This window comes from Podarcis cretensis, assembly GCF_951804945.1.
Source record: "Podarcis cretensis genome assembly, chromosome: 10".
NCBI lineage: Eukaryota > Metazoa > Chordata > Lepidosauria > Squamata > Lacertidae > Podarcis > Podarcis cretensis.
The window spans coordinates 6,812,838-6,832,500 of record NC_137179.1 but is presented as its reverse complement, the minus strand read 5'-3'; the positions used below and the strand labels follow the sequence as shown (position 1 = coordinate 6,832,500).

General features: G+C 45.1%; 1 protein-coding gene across 1 annotated transcript in view; it reads left to right on the top strand.

Annotated features, from left to right (window-relative positions):
• EXOC4 (exocyst complex component 4) overlaps positions 1-19,663 on the top strand; it is a 376,341-nt gene that overhangs the window by 335,389 nt on the left and 21,289 nt on the right. Inside the window, exons 15-17 of the mRNA XM_079992331.1 lie at positions 4,351-4,489; positions 9,327-9,505; positions 10,155-10,314. Of these exons, the coding sequence (XP_079848457.1) occupies positions 4,351-4,489; positions 9,327-9,505; positions 10,155-10,314 (478 nt within the window). The remainder of the gene's footprint in view (positions 1-4,350; positions 4,490-9,326; positions 9,506-10,154; positions 10,315-19,663) is intronic.

Below are 19,663 nucleotides of genomic sequence, written 5' to 3'. Positions count from 1 at the left end.
ATTCAACTCATTCCTACTGAGAGTAGATTTACTGCAGTTAATGAAACTAAGTTAGCCACAGCCCCTTCTTCTTCTTCTTCTTCTTTGCCTATCTGACTGGGTTGCCCCAGCTACTCTAGGTGGCTTCCAGCAAAATATAAAAAGAAAATAAAACATTAAAAGCTTTCCATACCGGACTGCCTTCAGATGCCTTCTAAAGGACATATAGCTGTGTATCTGCTTGACATCTGATAGGATAGTGACCCACAGGGTGGGCGCTACTACTGAAAAGGCCTTCTGCCTGGTTCTCTTTAACTTCAATGGGTCTACCGTGATGAAGACTAGCATTGAATCCCACCCCATTCAGCTATTTTTAATGGTAGAACTGAGGAGTTGGCTGGAAAAGAGAGGTGTTCCTGGAACGTGTCATTGGGTTGGTGGCTACTGGAATCAACAGCACCAGCAGTCTTTGGAAGAGGTTTAGGTTTGGGTAATTCTTTGAGGATGCAGCTTTTCATAGTTGCAGGAAGCAATTGAGGGCTGCTGCTGTACTTCCCATGGACATATGGACGCAACAGAACGGGAGAGAACACCCGAAATTAGGAAATTAAGTTGAGACATAGAGGGGCTTGCCAGAATGTAAGCTGTTCATTCATTATTTGTTAGGGGTATGTATTGGCTCTGGGGACGCAGGTGGCGCTGTGGGTTAAAGCCTCAGCGCCTAGGACTTGCCGATTGAAAGGTCGGCGGTTCGAATCCCTGCGGCGGGGTGCGCTCCCGCTGCTCGGTCCCAGCGCCTGCCTACCTAGCAGTTCGAAACCACCTCCGGGTGCAAGTAGATAAATAGGGACCGCTTACCAGCGGGAAGGTAAACGGCGTTTCCGTGTGCGGCTCTGGCTCGCCAGAGCAGCTTTGTCACGCTGGCCACGTGACCCGGAAGTGTCTCCGGACAGCGCTGGCCCCTGGCCTCTTAAGTGAGATGGGCGCACAACCCCAGAGTCTGTCAAGACTGGCCCGTACGGGCAGGGGTACCTTTACCTTTACCTTTATGTATTGGCTCTATGTGTGCCTTGACTAACAAGAGTGTTTTTTGAATAATTATCTCACGTTAATAGTTTGCACCATTAACAAGGTTTCTCAAGGCAGATGAGAGACCTCCTAAGCTTTTCAGTCACTCCATGGCCTTGGTTTTTACAAAAACGTTTTAAAAAATGGCCTTTCTCCTCCTACCTCTGCTGCATTTCTTTCTCCCCCCCCCACCCGCCCCCGTTGCAAAATCCAGCTGACTGAAACTAATTCTTTTTAAAGAGGGAAGGGGTGGGGATTGTTTTGATAGGCAGGTCTAGCTTTTAATGACAGCGCATTACAGTGATACCTCAGGTTACATATGCTTCAGGTTACAGACTCCGCTAACCCAGAAATAGTGCTTCAGGTTAAGAACTTTGCTTCAGGATGAGAACAGAAATCGGTCTCTGGTGGCGCGGCAGCAGCAGGAGGCCCCATTAGCTAAAATGGCGCTTCAGGTTAAGAACAGTTCCAGGTTAAGTACGGACCTCCGGAACGAATTAAGTACTTAACCTGAGGTAACACTGTATTTTATTAGGCCACTCCAATCACAGTGATTTGGGAAAGGGGGTATTAAAGTAAATAGAGTTCTTCAACAGGGGTCAACCTTCTTCTCTGAGTTCCAGCTGTGAGAGCAGGTATATAAGCGGAGGAATTAGACTATTGGGGCTGCCTGCTGATTTCTCAATTGTTCTTTCCGCCCCCCCCCCCCAAATAAACAATAAAAAATCCTATTGCTCTCTTTTTACTTCATGAGGGGAGAGAAAAAGTGTGACTTTTCTAGTATTTTTCTTTTTTTCTTTTTAAAAAAGGTAAAATAAATTAATGTGGTAGCACCTGGGCCTACATCTCTGAACTTTAGCAGGTTTCCTCCCTCCCTCATGACCTTAGTTTTCCAACTGATTGCCCAGCAGAAAAAGGAGGAGATGTGATTTCTATTTTCCCACCCAAAGCTGAACAACACGGAGCAGATCCAAAGCAGATTGGGGTCTCAGAGCAGCTTACAATAAAATAAAATTAAAAATCAATAAAAAAATAAGCAAACTGTTGCAGTCAATTAAAACCAGTACGGAGCAGAGGCAGAAAGTCACCAGCTGAAGAGCTGAAAGACTAAAAGGCCTGGGGTGGACAGAAAGGTTTTCATCTGGCACCAGAAAGAGAATAAAGATGTCATCAGGTGATTAGTCTGGCAAGAAAGCACCAAAGTTAGGGTGCCACACTTGAAAAATCTCATCACCACCAGCCTTACAGAGCTTTGTAAGTTAAAAATGGCACCTTGATTTGGGCTTGGAAAACTCTGGGAAGCTGCAATAGATGTCAGAGTGCTGTTGCAGTATTCACCCAGCCCAAATCTTTCCAGAAGCCCCTGGACCCAAACACTGGTATTTGGGTACTGAGGTGCATGTTGCTGTTGTCAGTGAAGATGGATTGATTGATTGATTGATTGATTGATTGATAGTTTGATAGTTGGTCTTCTACATAAGAAATGTGTCAAAGCGAAGGGAACAGGATCCAGGGGGTTGCAGAGGGGGTACTTTGCTTTTTGCTCCGGAATGTATGGAGACTGCTGGAATATTACAGTGGTGCCCCGCAAGACGAACGCCTCACAAGAAGGAAAACCCGCTAGACGAAAGGGTTTTCCGTTTTGGAGGCGCTTCGCAAAACGAATTTCCTATGGGCTTGCTTCGCAAGACGAAAATGTCTTGCGAGTTCCTGCGGGGTTCCCCCCCCTTTCCCCCCCCTTTCCTAAGCCCTAAGCCGCTTATCAGCTGATCCGCTAAAAGCCGCTAAACCGCTAATAGCGCTAATCCGCTAAGCTGTCAATGGGCTTGCTTCGCAAGACGAAAAAACCGCTATACGAAGAGCCTCATGGAACGGATTAATTTCGTCTTGCGAGGCACCACTGTATATGAATCTAGATTTTCTGTTGTCAGAGCTGTAGCCGAGAGCTCTCTCATCTATAGTACAACTTCCTTCTCAAATGCTGGCTTTCTCTTGTTGTGAGTTTCAGAACTATGTCAGGGGGGATTCCAGAGAACAATTTGTGTGCATGTACAAGATGACATGTTATACTTTTAAAAACGCACACACTTCACTGCAACCAAGCCAGAATCTGAAACCCCAAACTGGTTTTCTTCCCACTGTGATTAAACCATTCAAATGTCTTCCCTGACATTCTGTTCAATCAGGAAGTGGTCCGTGGACTTTCACGATGGGCCTTGATTTGCTACAAAGCATTATGCTTCAGGAGCACCTCAAGTCCTGTTTCTTGTTCCCGAGCTCTTGTCATTTGCATGCATTGATTTGCAGGAGTCAGTTTTTCAAGAGGCGCTGCCATTCTTTCGAGTAACAAAATGATTGAAATCGCTGGTGACAACCAGTGCAAATGACTTAATTTCCACCCCCCACCACCCCCTTCACTTTGCCAGAATGAATGATTCCTCTGTTTGTCAGGACAGGTTATTGTAAAAGCGTTTTGAGCTGTCAAGAAAGGAATGGCCCACCTCCCAAATCAGTCCTATTAGATAAAATAGCGGACCCCTAAACTACTTGCTAGATGGAAACATGGAATGATAAGCAATCCTTGTAGTTGGGGTAGTCATAGAAAATTGTGTGCAGTCTTGGCAATTCTGTGTGTATGTTCCTTAAACAGAGCATTTTTTTCTAGCCCTCACTGTTGCAAGAAAAGGCAACATGGTGCAATGAAAGTGTCTGATAAAAATAATTGACTTGAGGGAGTCTCTTGAGTCTCCAGGGGAGGATTTCATTCTTCTGTCCTTGGATCACAAGAGATAACCAAGATCAGTCAACTCATGTTCAAGAGTTCCATGAGACTGTAGTCCTCCTATTTATGGTAGTAAATAAGTTTTTGCATAGAGAATATTTTCATTGGGTGGCTCATAAATTGAATGACTAAATAAATATGATAGGCATGTCAGTGAACTCTCTGAAGAGTCCATAAACTAGCCTTGCCATGGAAGCTTTTCTATTTTCTTTTTTAATGCTACACTGCCTTTCCCACCAACCTGGTGCTGCAGCTACTTAAAACCTCCATGGCTGTTCACCACCGAGAATTGCTCTGCTGGGAGGCATTTTGCAGCTACATCATTGGAAACAAATAAGATTTCAAGTGCCTAGTCTGTTGCCTAGGAACGTTGACACAACATCTACTTCAAGAGCTTAGTCCCTGTGACCTTTCCTCCCCTAACTGGGCTGACAATTCAGTAGATGCCAGCTGAGATGGCACAGGTGCAGTGATGAATGTCCCAGGCAGTCATCACATCCCACTTTCTCTTTCCTCTGCAGTGTCACCTAGCCAAGATGGACATGCCAACATGGATCTCCCTCCAGTGTCCGAGCAGATCATGCAAACCCTCACTGAGCTGGCCCGATCCTTCCAGGAAATGGCTGACCGCTGCTTGCTGGTTCTGCACTTAGAAGTTAGGTATGTATTCAGCTGGTTATACAGAGGTCAGTGTGTGCCTCCTTCAGTCTCAGTATGGCATTTGCAGAACTCAACAGGGAGGAGGAATTGGTGGCGGAGGAAAAAAATTAGCTGGCTCTGCCTATTGTTGGCCTTTTCCTTGACTGGTCCCAATGGACACCAGCCTCCATTGGACTTTAGGGATACCTGAAGGAGTGTCTCCACCCCCATCGTTCAGCCCGGACACTGAGATCCAGCGCCGAGGGCCTTCTGGCAGTTCCCTCCCTGTGAGAAGTGATGTTACAGGGAACCAGACAGAGGGCCTTCTCGGTAGTGGCACCCACCCTGTGGAACACCCTCCCTTCAGATGTGAAGGAAATAAACAGCTATCCTATCTTTAAAAGACATCTGAAGGCAGCCCTGTTTAGGGAAGTTTTTAATATTTAATGCTGTACTGTTTTTAACATTTGATTGGGAGCCGCCCAGAGTGGCTGGGGAAACTCAGCCAGATGGGCGGGGTATAAATAATTTATTATTATTATTATTATTATTATTATTATTATTATTATTACTTTTTCAAGATGTATCACACTTGCATGAGGATCCATAAAGCAATCGTACAAGGGAAACCAGAATCCAGAAGCTTCTCTAAGACTGACTCCGTGACTGAGGCCAGGGGCTTCCATTTCACAGCAGGGAATGTTTCTGACTCTCTGTGCCATTAGTTGTTTTTGAGGTCCAGTAATGAAGTAGTTCCCATAATGGTTTGGTCAACTGGACACGAATTAAGTTCATTTTGGTGTGCAACTTTGAATGATTCCTAGTTCATCTTCAAGCTAATTTACTTACATGTGTTTTTTTACTCTTCAGATTCTTTGGACCTTTAAGCTTAATTATCACAATTATTAGGGGAAATATTGACAGTTCACATTTCACTATGTGTGTGTTCTGATGTTTTCTTAAAACTTTTAAATTTATCTTATACATCAGCAAAGCAGTCTATTACATTCTTAACGCTAAAAGGTTGCTACTCTGCTGGTGATCATTTGGATGAATGTGAACTGTGTGAACGAAACTAGCTTGTTTTGTAAAGGGACAAATGCGAACTGGAATTAATTCCTCTTGGGATCTGTTGAATTAGTTCCTTTAAGAAATGAACTTTCCAGTCTATGAGGGGGGAGTGGTTAGTGTTGTACAGTGGATCAAAGTGTTGTCTTTGAATGTAAGTAGTTGGGCTCAAACAACAACAATAATAATAGTTTATTCTTTATACCCCCCCCCCAGCCACTCCGGCCGGCTTCCAGCAAAATGTTAGAATACAAAAAAAAAAAAAAAAAAAAATTCAGCCAAAGTTTTGTGCTTTTATCTGACATTTTCTCATCACCATGGGCTGGCTATTTCTTTATTGTAATAAGGGAGCTGGGCTTAAACTGAAATTCCATAGTGTTCTGATGCTGGAAGAGAAGAATTTCCAGAGGGATGTTAGTCTGTTGCAGCAAAAACTGCAAATGGTCTTGTGACTATCAGAGCAGAAGCTTTTATGGACCGGACGCCACTTCCTCAGATGCATAAAATGTAGCAAAGTGGTCTCTGGTTCATGAACACATTTGCCAGAATAAATTGGTTAGCCTTCAAAGTGCTACTAGACTCTGTTGATGATTCTAGAAGGAACGTCATTAGTTCATTTTTTTTTAATAAAGCTTTTAAAATGATGTTTTATCTCTAAGAAAGCAGCTGAGTTTGAGGGTGGGGAGAATTCCAGATTGGGGGGGGGGACCCTCCATGGGGGCAAAGGTTTAACATATACCCTGCCAGTGCTGTAGTCAAAGCATCCTTCAGTCGCCTTAAAATGTCAAGATTTAAAAATGAAAGAAAAAAGATTGGTCATTGTTTCAACATCTCTTCCTCACCGCGGCTAATTTGGCTGTTCCTGCTCTCCAACCTGCTTTTGCTCACGTGTTTCAGAAGGGCCCCTCTGGCATGTGGATGTAGAATTGAAGTGAGTGCAAGCCTCCAGAATATGAGGCTTCCGTAGGCAGGTCCACCGCTGACCTACAAATCCTTGTTCCACATCCCCCAAGCTCTCATTAGCCTGGTTATCACTCCAGACTCCTGTGTCGCCACTTGAGGATTTCATTTGAAACGCCTCCAATGGACATATTTGCTGAACCAGCATATACTATGTCAGGAGAGCCAAAAGAAAGGGAACATTTGGCATTTTACCTGTGACAACTTGCGCTGTATCTAATCAGCACAGGCCTTTATATGTATTTTCCCCACAGGGGGGCGGGAAATGACAGGCTGAAATGGTGGTTACATTTAAAGCAGAAATCACCTACCAGGATTCTTCCCTTATTATTATTATTATTATTATTATTATTCACCTATTTGAACTTTAAAGGGAAAATACTACGTTGTCACTTTATTTTGAGAATGTCACCTTTATCAGGCAGTTTCAATAAATAAAAGGTCTGCCCTTGGGGGTGGGTGGGTTAGTGATTTGGCACCAGCCACGAATCACAGTTAACAATCCCGAAGAAGCATTTTGCAAAAATCAACCTCCCTGCTGTGTAATCAGCAATGTTTTCAGAAAACCTTAATGCCAAAGTTGCATCAAGGTCAACACAAACATGTCAGCACAGAGACAGGGGAGATTCTGGGGGCGACAACTGCGTGATTTGTCTTCTGCACTTCATTACGTTTTTCAACCAGCCATGTCATGGGATGGGATGGATGCAATTGGGTCTTTGTCTTAAATGCAGTTTAATGAACTAGCCTTAGGAGCAACTGCTCCCTCCCTTGACCAATTCCTTCTCACCCTTGGAATAAGCAGTTTTCCACCTCTGTAATTAACTGCTGTTAACGGGGTCCCCCTGTTTAACCAGAATGTGAAATTATAGTTACAGATAGGTAGCCGTGTTGGTCTGCCATAGTCAAAACAAAATAAAAAAATTCCTTCCAGTAGCACCTTAAAGACCAACTAAGTTAGTTCTTGGTATGAGCTTTCGTGTGCATGCACACTTCTTCAGATACACTGAAACAGAAGTCCCCAGACTCTATATAGAAGGGTCTGGGGACTTCTGTTTCAGTGTATCTGAAGAAGTGTGCATGCACACGAAAGCTCATACCAAGAACTAACTTAGTTGGTCTTTAAGGTGCTACTCTATATAGAAGGGTCTGGGGACTTCTGTTTCAGTGTATCTGAAGAAGTGTGCATGCACACGAAAGCTCATACCAAGAACTAACTTAGTTGGTCTTTAAGGTGCTACTGGAAGGAATTTTTTTATTTTGTTGTGAAATTATAGGTTTCACATCCTGGGTTAAGGGAGAACCCTGGCTAGTTGTGCTGCTGACCTGCTTAGATGTGTTTGAGGAAATGTGCTTCAGAGAGAAGGTGACGAGGGCTATGGAGCCAGCATTCTCATGGCTAGCTCTCGATTGGTCAACAGGGTGACAACATCACAGCTAGCTCAGCCTACAGTTGGACAACCCAGGTGGCCACCCTGTCCAGCCCCCCTCCGTATGGTAGGACCTCACCCACATCAATGCCCAAAAGCCATCTCCATAGTTCTAGGCCTGCACAGGGCACTACACATTGCCTTGCAAGACGGGAGCATCAGGGACTCCAGTGTTTGAACCAGGAGGTTTTGAAGACAAAGCTGTAACCAAATATAGTGTCTTCTTCTCCTCAACAGGTTAATGAGCTTCAGAGCCTATTCTAGGAGCAGAAAGGAAATAGGGGTTTGCAACAGCAGCCTCTGTGATTGGCTAGCAGTATGAAGCCTCTAGATTAGCAAAGTATAAATACTAGCATCGTGGCCTTCTGCCCACTGTGGCTTCAACTCCAGCATCTGCCACTGATCTGTGGCACCCTAGGCTGGTGGCCAGATGGTCTGGGAGGGGCTGTGGCAGCTTCTTCTTAGTGTCTGCTTGCCAGTTCTCTGCTTTAAGTCCTTGCCTTCAGAGCTGCCTTATTCAAGCAATCAAGGCAACCACAAACCCCATAATCTGCAATTGGACTGCATTATGGAAATTGGGCCCATTTGCATAAATGTATGTAATTGACACACTTTACAAAATTTGTCTTTTGTACAGTTCAGTTCAGATGCTCTTTGGATGCTCTCCTGAAGCCATGGGGAAGGAAGCACAACCAACTTCTTCTTAATTCTATATCTCTGAGTCTTAAGAGCTCCCCATCTTTGGACACAGCCCAGGCCAGTTTGCATATTCAGTAGAATCAAGTGATGCCACCTTTCCTGGACTCTACCACTTCAGACTTCCAGTTTGGGACAGGACAGTTTTAACAATCAGAAATAGTGCAAGGGAATAGAGGGAAATGGGTTTGTGAGGCACAGGAGATAGATGTGATATATAAAATACCACAATCATAATTCTAATTCTATTTTTTAGAGAAAAAACAAAAAATCTCTATCCCACACCCCAGATGCCATTGCATAAGACTAAAGTGTTCAGGAAAAGATGTAGTTGATGTTTCTTCTTGGCCCAGGCCTTAATTCTCCCCTACCTTGGAGCAACAAGAATAATGGATGGCCTTCAAACTGAGTCCTACTCACAGTACACCCGTTGAAAATAATGAGCCCGTCTACTCTGGGTAGAACTAGCATTGACTACGACCCAGTGCTAGTATCTTCTTCAGTATAAAGAAGGCGATATGATGTTTGGCACATCCATAGATCCCCCATGTCTTGTCCAAGGGATCCATGGATGATTTGGATTTCCCCACATGCAAATGTACACCCAACCATTCGGTCTTGGCAGCTGTTGATTAAGCTAAATATTTTCTCTGATTAAGTAGTATGATGTCGTTGAACAGCTATCATTGCCTTCTGTTTTGCAGGGTTCACTGCTTCCACTATCTGATCCCCTTGACTAAGCAAGGAAATTACGCCATTGTTGCCAATGTGGAGAGCATGGATTATGACCCCCTGGTGGTGCGACTCAATAAGGACATCAGCTTCGTTGAAGAAGCCATGAGTGCCAGTCTTCAGCAGCACAAGTTCCAGTATATCTTTGAAGGTCATTTGCTTTCCAGTGATTTGGGGATGATGAGCCCTATACAGTCCAGCAAGCGGGTGGTGTGGGGGAGATTTCCATTTTCTGGGTGAAAGCAGGCTGTACTGAGTCCATATATGGAATTGCAGGCTGTCTTTGGTTAAAGACATGAGCTTATGCGTCTTGTTGCTAAGCCAATATATGACTTCATGAGAATGAGCAAGCATGTGAGTGCCCCGGTTAGTGTGTTAGACTAGGACCTGGGAGACCAGGGTTCAAATCTCCACTCATGAAGATCACTTGGTGACCTTGGGCTAGTTACTGCCTCTCAACCTAACCTACCTCACAGGGTTGTTATGGAGGTTAAATGGGGAGCGGAAAGAACCACGTTCACCACCTTGAACTCTCCCCCCTTGCATTTGATCAGGCAGGGCAGCCAAAACTAAAAGGTTGCAAAAATTCTGTGTGACGGACATATGTTGGAAAGCTTTTGTGAGTGCCCTGAAGTAAATGGGACCCAGGAAAAGTCAAAATGTTGCCTGTTTGATGTGCCTCGTTAAGCGGAATCATTTCATAAGTTACTGTTTTGATGATTTTATCTCTCTGTCTTAATCCTTTCTTCTTACCGGTCACCTATATGTGAAATTTTCCTTACCTTTCCTGCTCCCTCCAGGTTTGGGCCACTTGATTTCCTGTATTCTCATAAACGGGGCCCAGCACTTCAAGCGCATCAGTGAATCTGGCATCAAGAAGATGTGCCGAAACATCTTTATCCTTCAACAGAACCTGACCAACATCACCATGTCTCGGGAGGCGGACCTGGACTTCGCAAGGTGAGAGGGGAACTTGTGCTGCCTCCAAAATGTGGACTGCAAAAGTTTAGCAAAGGAGGATGGGCTCAATGTCTGAGGGCAAGTTTTGCATGTAGAAAGACCTCAATCCAGTTGGATTTTGACACGGTGGCCCCATGATCATTAGCATGCAGTGTGGATGCTATTTTGTCACAAATCCAGCCTTAGGGCAAGAGTTTGGCCTGGATGACTTTTCCAGACACAATTCCGCTGTAATTCAGTGTGGGCCATGGACTGGCGCCCAGGTTAATGAAAGCAAGCATCAACAGCCCCCCTGCCCACCCCCATCACCACCAGAAGGATTGCATTGATTTTGCAAACAGATAGGAGAAGTGCGGGCTGCCTCTCTGGCCGATTGTCTCTTTAATCTTGGCATTAGTTATTTCAGCAATGGACAGCTGAATGTATGAAATATTCATAAGGATATTTTTGGGGTCAGGAATCAAAATGCCTGTCTGGACTGAGCAGAAAAAGCTTTTGTGTCTGTCCCCCCGTGCCTTGGACTCGGAATAATCCACCAATAATGGAAGGGGAAGCTCACAGTCTTTTGTCCCCTTTTTTCCTTCCCCGAGACCGAATTAGATGGGTGAAGAAGTCTGACTTGAGCAGATTTAGGGGGAACAAAGTCCGCTGGTGAGCTTCAATTATTTGGATTCTCATATGGGGAATGATCTCATTATTGAGTTAGCCTATTCATAATAACATTGACATGGGGAAATTACAAAACCCCGAGGCAGAGAGGGGGGCTCCATTACCAATTCTCTCCGGAATATAATTCTCAAATTCAATCATTTCCTTTTTAAATGATTTAAAACACACACACACAACTTGAAATGTTAACTAAATTAGCGCAGGTTTTTGGCAAGCGGCACAGGACTCGAACATGTGCTGACAGCAACTGGCACCCATATCGGAGACCCAAGTGCAAGAGAAGGTTGGCAGCGGAACGAGCCAAGGCAATGAACAGACAGTGTTTGGGGCATGGAGGGCGACACTTGCTAGGTCATCTGCTCTGCATGTTATCCCCATGTTGGTCACCACCCTGCACTGCCTGCTGCCATGGCCCGGCCTTACGAATGCCAGGGCGTCAGGAAAAAGCAACGGCACCACATTCACATGCTTTCTCATCATCAGCCCTGTATGCCCCACTGGATGGGCAGTGGCTCATCTCTTCAGCTGCCACACAAATGAGGTTCTGCTCACAGCTCACAGTAAGCACTGTTGGTGCTTCCATATTCCCCCTTTGTGCAGGGTAGGCCACACTTCATGCTGGGCGATTCTCCTTCTCCTGCTAACCCTGGTCAGAGGAGCCCCACTCTTCGGAATTCCATGCCTTTTTAAAAATAAAATAAAATTTAATTAAAAGTTTTCGGCATAAAATGCAATCAAAGCCAAACCAATCTAGAGAAGAAAAACGTGAAAAAAGGAAGAATAACAAAGAATAATGAAAAGAACAGAAGACGAGAAAGGGAATGAAAGCCCAGCCTCTATCACAATTCTATGTTGTCTCTTACCCCACACACAGAAGAGCGAACCCTCCCAGCTCTCACCTGGTAGCTTCCACCTCTCCAAGTCGATCTCCCATGCACCTCTCAGGCCCAGCACTGCTTACTGCTGAGGAGTCCAATACGTTCTATTGTTGTTGTTGTTTAGTCGTTCAGTCGTGTCCGCCTCTTCGTGACCCCCTGGACCAGAGCACGCCAGGCACTCTTGTCTTCCACTGCCTCCCGCATTTGGTCAAACTCATGCTGGTAGCTTCGAGAACACTGTCCAACCATCTCGTCCTCTGTCGTCCCCTGCTCCTTGTGCCCTCCATCTTTCCCAACATCATGGTCTTTTCCAGGGAGTCTTCTCTTCTCATGAAGTGGCCAAAGTCTTGGAGCCTCAGCTTCAGGATCTGCCCTTCCAGTGAGCACTCAGGGCTGATTTCCTTCAGAATGGAGAGGTTTGATCTTCTTGCAGTCCATGGGACTCTCAAGAGTCTCCTCCAGCACCAGAATTCAAAAGCATCCATTCTTCGGCGATCAGCCTTCTTTATGGTCCAGCTCTCACTTCCATACATCACTACCGGGAAAACCATAGCTTTTTCTAGATGGACCTTTGTTGGCAAGGTGATGTCTCTGCTTTTTAAGATGCAGTCTAGGTTTATCATTGCTTTTCTCCCAAGAAGCAGGTGTCTTTTAATTTCGTGACTGCTGTCACTATCTGCAGTAATCATGGAACCCAAGTAAGTAAAAACTCTCACTGCCTCCATTTCTTCCCCTTCTATCTGCCAGGAGGTGATGGGACCAGTGGCCATGATCTTCGTTTTTTTTGTCCGTTCTGTAGCCATTTGAGAAGCAGGAGCAACTCTGACTCTGCTTCCACTTACAGTCTCCCCAAGGAGATTCACATACGTCAAATGCAGTTTGTTTGAGACTTGTTTTAATAAATCTACCGCTTCTTTGGACTTGCATGGAGTGCCAAATGCGTTTGGACAACTGGGCAGTGGCCCTGCCTCAGAACAGCGCCCTCAAGACTGTTCTTTGGCCCAGTGCTCTTTGCATTCTTGCACTGGAGCTCTGATCTTCTCTAGTTGTCCAGTTTCCAGCACATATCTCATATTTGCACATAAATCAGCTTATGAAACATGTGAATCACATAGCTGCCATTAGATTAAAACCACCGTGTTCTTGAGGGGCCACTAGGGGGCGCATCTGAAGATGGCTGACAATAACATCTCTCCAACCCACACGAGGTAATTAGGAGGCTGTGATGGGAGTAAATAGCCTCCCTACCCCCCCAAGGTTGTGGGGGGGCTGCCCTTGCCTGCTGTGCCCTACACCACCCCCGAATTTGTGGGGATGGGGGCACTAGGCAGAAAGCCCTCCTGTGGATCTCGGCGCTCCTGGACGCTGTCTCTGATCCGTGCCTCTAGCTGCAATAACTTCAAAAGAAACAATTAGGAATGCACATATTTCAAGGAAGGAGGGGGAGTAAAGACTGCTAACTGAAGAGATCTCTGATAAACAAGACGGGTCGGAGGAACAAGAATAAATCATGAGAAGATCACCAAGGCTCGGTATGGCAAAGGGACTGGATGGGGGAGGGGGGGAACTTCCCTTTCTTTCCTCTATGTGATTAACCAAAAAGCCCCGCCCCCCAAGTCAGAAATGCCGTTTTACTGACTTAAGCTGTGGATTTATGTCTGTGTGGAAATAATTTTCTAACCAAAGCATGTTTCAAGAAGATCGTCGAAAGTATAAGAGCTTTGGAATGACGCAGTTAAAAATACCGTCGCCATGTTGGCAAGTTCTGTCAGAGGACTTAAGTCTGGGAGGAGGAACAGAGGTGTTTTTATATTGTGGGTGAGACTCCTCAGAGGGACTTAAGAGCGACAGATCTGCGAGATTAATGATGGAAAGAGTGATGTTATTTATGAAAGCGATGATATATAGAAACCATATTGATATGAGGATTGGACGAACGGAAAATTCACACAGGATTATAATTGGGGTTTATCTGCTTAAGGAGATTATCAGAAGAGATCATAAAGAAAAAAAAGAAAAGATATATGAACAAGATGAGATGTGGAAACAGCAAGATAAGACTGGATAGAATTATGAATATTATTTGGACTGATTTGGATATCAACGCAGTAGCAAGAAGATGATCGGAATCCCCCTTCTGAACTTGAAATATGGGTCCCCTCAACAAAAAAATAAAATTCGGCTTTGTAATTCGGAATTTATGTGATGTGATTTGATTGGATTGGATTGGTCAACTAATAAAAATTATTTTTTAAAAAAAACAAAAACAAAAAACAAACCACCGTGTTCTTCAAACCGCAGGTGAAGGTGGGGGACAGCTGCAAATGGCTTTCAGCCATCCGAGTGTTCTTTAAGTATTAAAAAGCCCAAGCAGGGCTGGTGAGGAAAGGGTTCTGTGATGAGGGGACCACCACTGAAAAAGCCCTGCTCCTTGCAGCTATTGGCCAGGCTAGGCTTTCTGGAACAATGGAGTTCGGAGCAAGGCTTTGTTCACGGGTTGTAGCAGTGGAGGATGAGGAGACCTACTGCAGTCCTCGCCTTGAGCTTGCCCCTTCCAAGAGCTTTCTCAAATTGGCACTAAAACACGCTCCCATGCCCATGGACTCATCCCCCAAGGTGAGTTTCCCGTGTGTGTGTTGGGGTGCTTCTGTGACAATGACGGTCATATTCAGTGTTTATGCAACACCATCAAAGCACTGTTTAGGAGTGTGCAGGCTTTGGGGTTTCTCAGACCTCTTCATCTCGCAAGACGAGGGGCTCGGGGCTGGATGGTGTACGTACCTCAAGAGCCATGACACAGGTCTGGCTCACATGCCCTGCATGCATGAGGTTGCTGGGCCCCACACTGGGCCAAAGATTCCTGCATCGCAGGGGGTTGGTCTAGAATGAGCCTTGGGGTCCCTTCTAACTTGTATGGTTCTATGACTCCAGAGCAATGGTATATAGCAGTGAGATGGACCAATGTTCTGCTCTGGTTTAAAGCCGGTGTGTGTGTGTGTGTGTGTGTGACAATTGTTAAATGAAGCAAACATCACTCCCTGAAATGCTGCTGTTTAAATGGAACCTCTTCTGTGGGATATGATGTTGTGATTGATAAGCAGCAACCTGAGCATTATAGACGCTGAGATGTTTTGGATTCGATTCAGCTCCCCTTGAAATATTTGGCAACATACTGCTTGATTTCGACAAGGGCCGACTCAGTGGCACACATCCAGTTGGGATCCAGCTCTGTTGAGCTGGTGCTGTGCAGCAAATTGCACCCGGTTGCCAAGGTTCCTTTTATGCTGTCATTGTGTGGTTCTGTTGTTTTTAATTTTGTTCTCTAGCAAGCTGCAGGGGTTTTCCTCCCCAGACTACTTGTAATGTGTCTGTGTTCCTGCAGCAGCCATTTGGTAATGTAATGCTGCCATCTACTGGTGTTTTCTGGCAGGAGCTGGACATTTATTTACTTACTTTCCCATTTATGCGCTGCGCTTTCCCCCAGTGAGCTCATAGCAGGGTGCATCATACCATCACAAAGCCCCTGTGAAGTAGGCTCCATAGAAAGCATTTCCCACAAGGCTGTGCGTGAAGCTGGAACTCTGCATCCATAATATAATATAGTATAATATAATATAATATAATATAATATAATATAATATAATATAATATAATATAATATAATATATTGTTGTTTAGTTGTTTAGCCGTGTCCAACTCTTTGTGACCCCATGGACCAGAGCGCACCAGGCACTCCTGTCTTCCACTGCCTCCCGCAGTTTGGTCAAACTCATGCTGGTAGCTTTGAGAACACTGTCCCACCATCTCGTCCTCTGCTGTCCCCTTCTCCTTGTGCCCTCCATCTTTCCCAACATCAGGGTCTTTTCCAGGGAGTCTTCTCTTCTCATGAGGTGGCCAAAGTATTGGAGCCTCAGCTTCAGGATCTGTCCTTCCAGTGAGCACTCAGGGCAGATTTCCTTCAGAATGGAGAGGTTTGATCTTCTTGCAGTCCATGGGACTCTCAAGAGTCTTCTCCAGCACCATAATAATATATAAATTTTATTTTTGAATTTTTCAGTTTTACATACGTAGAATAAAAACAAAATACACATATCCCCTTTGACTTCCCTCACCCCCTTTTGTAGATCCTTATGTTATAATTTCCCCCCTGCATCTCCTTTATAACTCCAATTTTTGATAAGTCCTTAAATATTCCTTAATTCATTTTTTTTAAACTACAGGTTTTATGTTCATCCTACTAATGACTTGAATTGTTTACAGTAATTTTTCAAATACATTATTTACTCCCCCCCCCTTTATTAAAAAAATTATTCTTCCTAGTTTCGAATTCTTCTAGTAAGTTTTGCCGTTTCGGCCTAGTCCTGTTAATGCACGAATTAATAAATAAACATTGATGCACCCTTTATTTATTCATTTAGGTTTAAGTGACCTTTCAGCGCAGCAGTATGACATCTATAAAAGCCATAATATTTTTAATTCTTTTTAATATTTTTTTTTCATTTTCACAGGATCTTATCAAATATTCTTTTATACATTTAATATTGTTATTGATCTTAAATGTAGAAAAGCCATAATAAAACCACCCAACTAACACTGAAAGATATTAAAATATTGGGCAAAACAAGAATGTCTTCACCTGCTGCTGAAAAGAGAACAGCATTGGCGCCAGTTCTGGGGAGCATGTTCCAAAAGTGAGGTCTTCAAGAGAGGGATCCTCTTCCTGGGCTCCACCTGCCTCACCTGGACTGTAGAGGAACCTACATAAGGTCCTCTGCTGTGGCCCTTAATACCCAGGCAGGCTCAGGAGAGAGAAGGTCTCCTGCTCCTAGCTGGTTAGGGCTTCAAAGGTTTAGAATGATTAAAGGCCGCTTTAATGGCACCTCCTTGGGTCCTGCTTTCTGTTGGTGCTTAAGAACACATGCTTTGCTTACTTTTCAATTAAGAACTTGGCTCCCAAAAATACTTCCTTTCCCTTTTAAATTTCCCCCCGCCTTGTTTGTCTTCTTCCCTGTAGTTTCTGCTGAGCTCTGATCTCAGCGTAGCTTTAATTAGTTCTAATTAGCACTTGCACTACATTGACAACAACAAAAGCCCCCAAACATGGTGGATTAAGCCCGAACCCCCCTCTGCTTTGCTGTGCCTTTCCTCATTGTGGTTCCCGTTTGCGTGGAGCGATCAAAGTCTGGGCTTCCCTTCTCTTCTGCAGAGGAAGCAAGAAAACAGATCTGCCAGATTCCGCCTGTGGAATAGGACAGTGGTGTCGTCAGTAGCTGCCTCGGTAGGAGAATTTTGGGCAAAACGCAGGTTCTCCTGCCATCGTTGTTTTCATTATTCTTGTTCCAACATGTGCTGCTGTGCCTGATGGGGTTTGTAGTGCAAAACATATGGAGGGCACCTGGTTGGGGTAGGGTGCTTAAGGACACAGCCAGCATAGGAGTGTAAATAATAATAATAATAATAATAATAATAATAATAATAATAATAATTTATTATTTGTACCCCGCCCATCTGGCTGGGTTTCCCCAGCCACTCTGGGCGGCTTCCATAGAAACCAAAAATACACTAAGATGTCACACATTAAAAACTTCCCTGAACAGGGCTGCCTTAAGATGTCTTCTGAATGTCAGGTAGTTGTTTATCTTTTTGACATCTGATGGGAGGGCGTTCCACAGGGCGGGCGCCACTACCGAGAAGGCCCTCTGCCTGGTTCCCTGTAGCTTTGCTTCTTGCAATGAGGGAACCGCTAGAAGGCCCTCAGTGCTGGACCTCAGCGTCCAGGCAGAACGATGGGGGTGGAGACGCTCCTTCAGGTATACTGGGCTGAGGCTGTTTAGGGCTTTAAAGGTCAACACCAATACTTTGAATTGTGCTCGGAAAGGGAAAGGGAAAGCAGGCATAGGCAAACTCGAGCCCTCCAGAAGTTTGGGACTACAGTTCCCATCATCCCTAGCTAACAGGACCAGTGGTCAGGGATGATGGGAATTGTAGTCCCAAACATCTGGACGGCCGGAGTTTGCCTATGCCTGGTGTAAAGTGTTGGGGAGTCTAGCAGTGTCTTTCTCCCTGCACTTTGATAACACTCTGGCAGAGAGAGTTATGGGTTGGACCTTTGCTGTCCTGCAGAGCTTCCCGTAACTTGGCCAGAGCTGGTTCTTCCACTGTTCAGCCCAGCTGGATTAGGTGACTTGAGGAATCAATGAGAATCTGGCTGGCCTGTCTAATTGCTGCTCCAGCTTTCCTTGCTTGCTTGCTTGATTTTATATACCGCCCTTCATCAAAAGATCTCAGGGCAGCTCACAAGATAGAAACACAAGATAAAAGCACAAATAAGTAGTTAAACAACAAAACAATAGCCCCCCTCCCACAAACACATTCTGCCTGTCGTCCAGAAAGTGGCAAATTGCAGTTTTCACTTCACTGCAATGGGGGTCATAGTCTGAAGAAATGCTTCGTGTGGGAAAGTTATAATAATAATAATAATAATAATAATAATAATAATAATTTTTATTTATACCCCGCCCTCCCCAGCCAAGGCCGGGCTCAGAGCGGCTTACAAGCAATCATAAAAACAAGTTGAATGATTACAACTTAAAAACAAAATTAAAATACAACATTAAAATATTGAAACATTAAAATATTAAAATGTAGCCTCATTGCAGGAGGAGAAGGAAAGGAAAAAAGAAAGAGAGGGAGGGAATCAAATTGGCTCCAAGCCAAAGGCCAGGCGGAACAACTCTGTCTTACAGGCCCTGCGGAAAGAAATCAGATCCTGCAGGGCCCTGGTCTCAAGAGACAGAGCATTCCACCAGGTGCTGAAAAGGCCCTGGCTCTGGTTGAGGCTAATCTGACTTCCTTAGGGCCCAGGACCACTAGGGTGTTGCTATTTATGGACCTTAAGGTCCTTTGTGGGGCGTACCGGGAGAGGTGGTCCCGTAGGTACGAGGGTCCTAGGCCGTGAAGGGCTTTAAAGGTCAAAAGCAGCACCTTAAATCTGACCCTGTACTCCACCGGGAGCCAGTGCAGCTTGAAAAGCACTGGGTGAATATGCTCCCATGGCAGGGACCCTGTGAGGAACCTCGCTGCAGCATTCTGCACCTTAAAGTTACAGGAAGACATCTATGCATGCACATACGGGGGTCGTCTGTAATACAGCGAAGTGCTGGTGGTGGCCAGTGTGGCTTGAGAAGTGTTATTTCGTAACTTGTGAGGAAATCCCTTAGCTCTGGAGTTTCTCCGGCTTCAAAGCCAAGCAGAAAGCAGTTGATGGCAGTGACTGATGTTACCTCTCCCCTGAGACTGTGCCACTGTTTGTGCAAGGAGGAAGCAGCCCTTTCTGAAGTTCTGTCTTCAGAGCAGCTTTCAGAATGCACAGAAGGTCCTGCCCTGCATTGGACAGGCCTGTACTCTTGGGTGCCACAGAATTTCTTCTTAGCTGGCAGCACACTGTGCTCAGTCGCTCAATCCCGCTCCTCTCTTTTTCTGAGCTAGGCCTTAGAAAGGCCACTCTCCCCATAACTTAATTGCTCCTTCTGAAACCCTTCAGGTCTTATTCCTAAGCTCAGGCTTCTCAGGCTGCCAACTCTCACAAGCCAGGCACCTCCAGCTATCTCCTGGGCAAAATGGCCTTTGCAGCTACGTCTTGGGCTGCTGACAGCCTTGTAGGCCTATCCTCTCTGCCAGCCCTCCTCAAACTCTGCCTGCTCCAGACTCCAACCTTCTAAGAACACCAGAAGGTCAAAGTCCTGTCTAGATTAGGTCAAAGTCCCGTCTAGTCCAGGATCCTGTTCTCACAGTGGCCAACC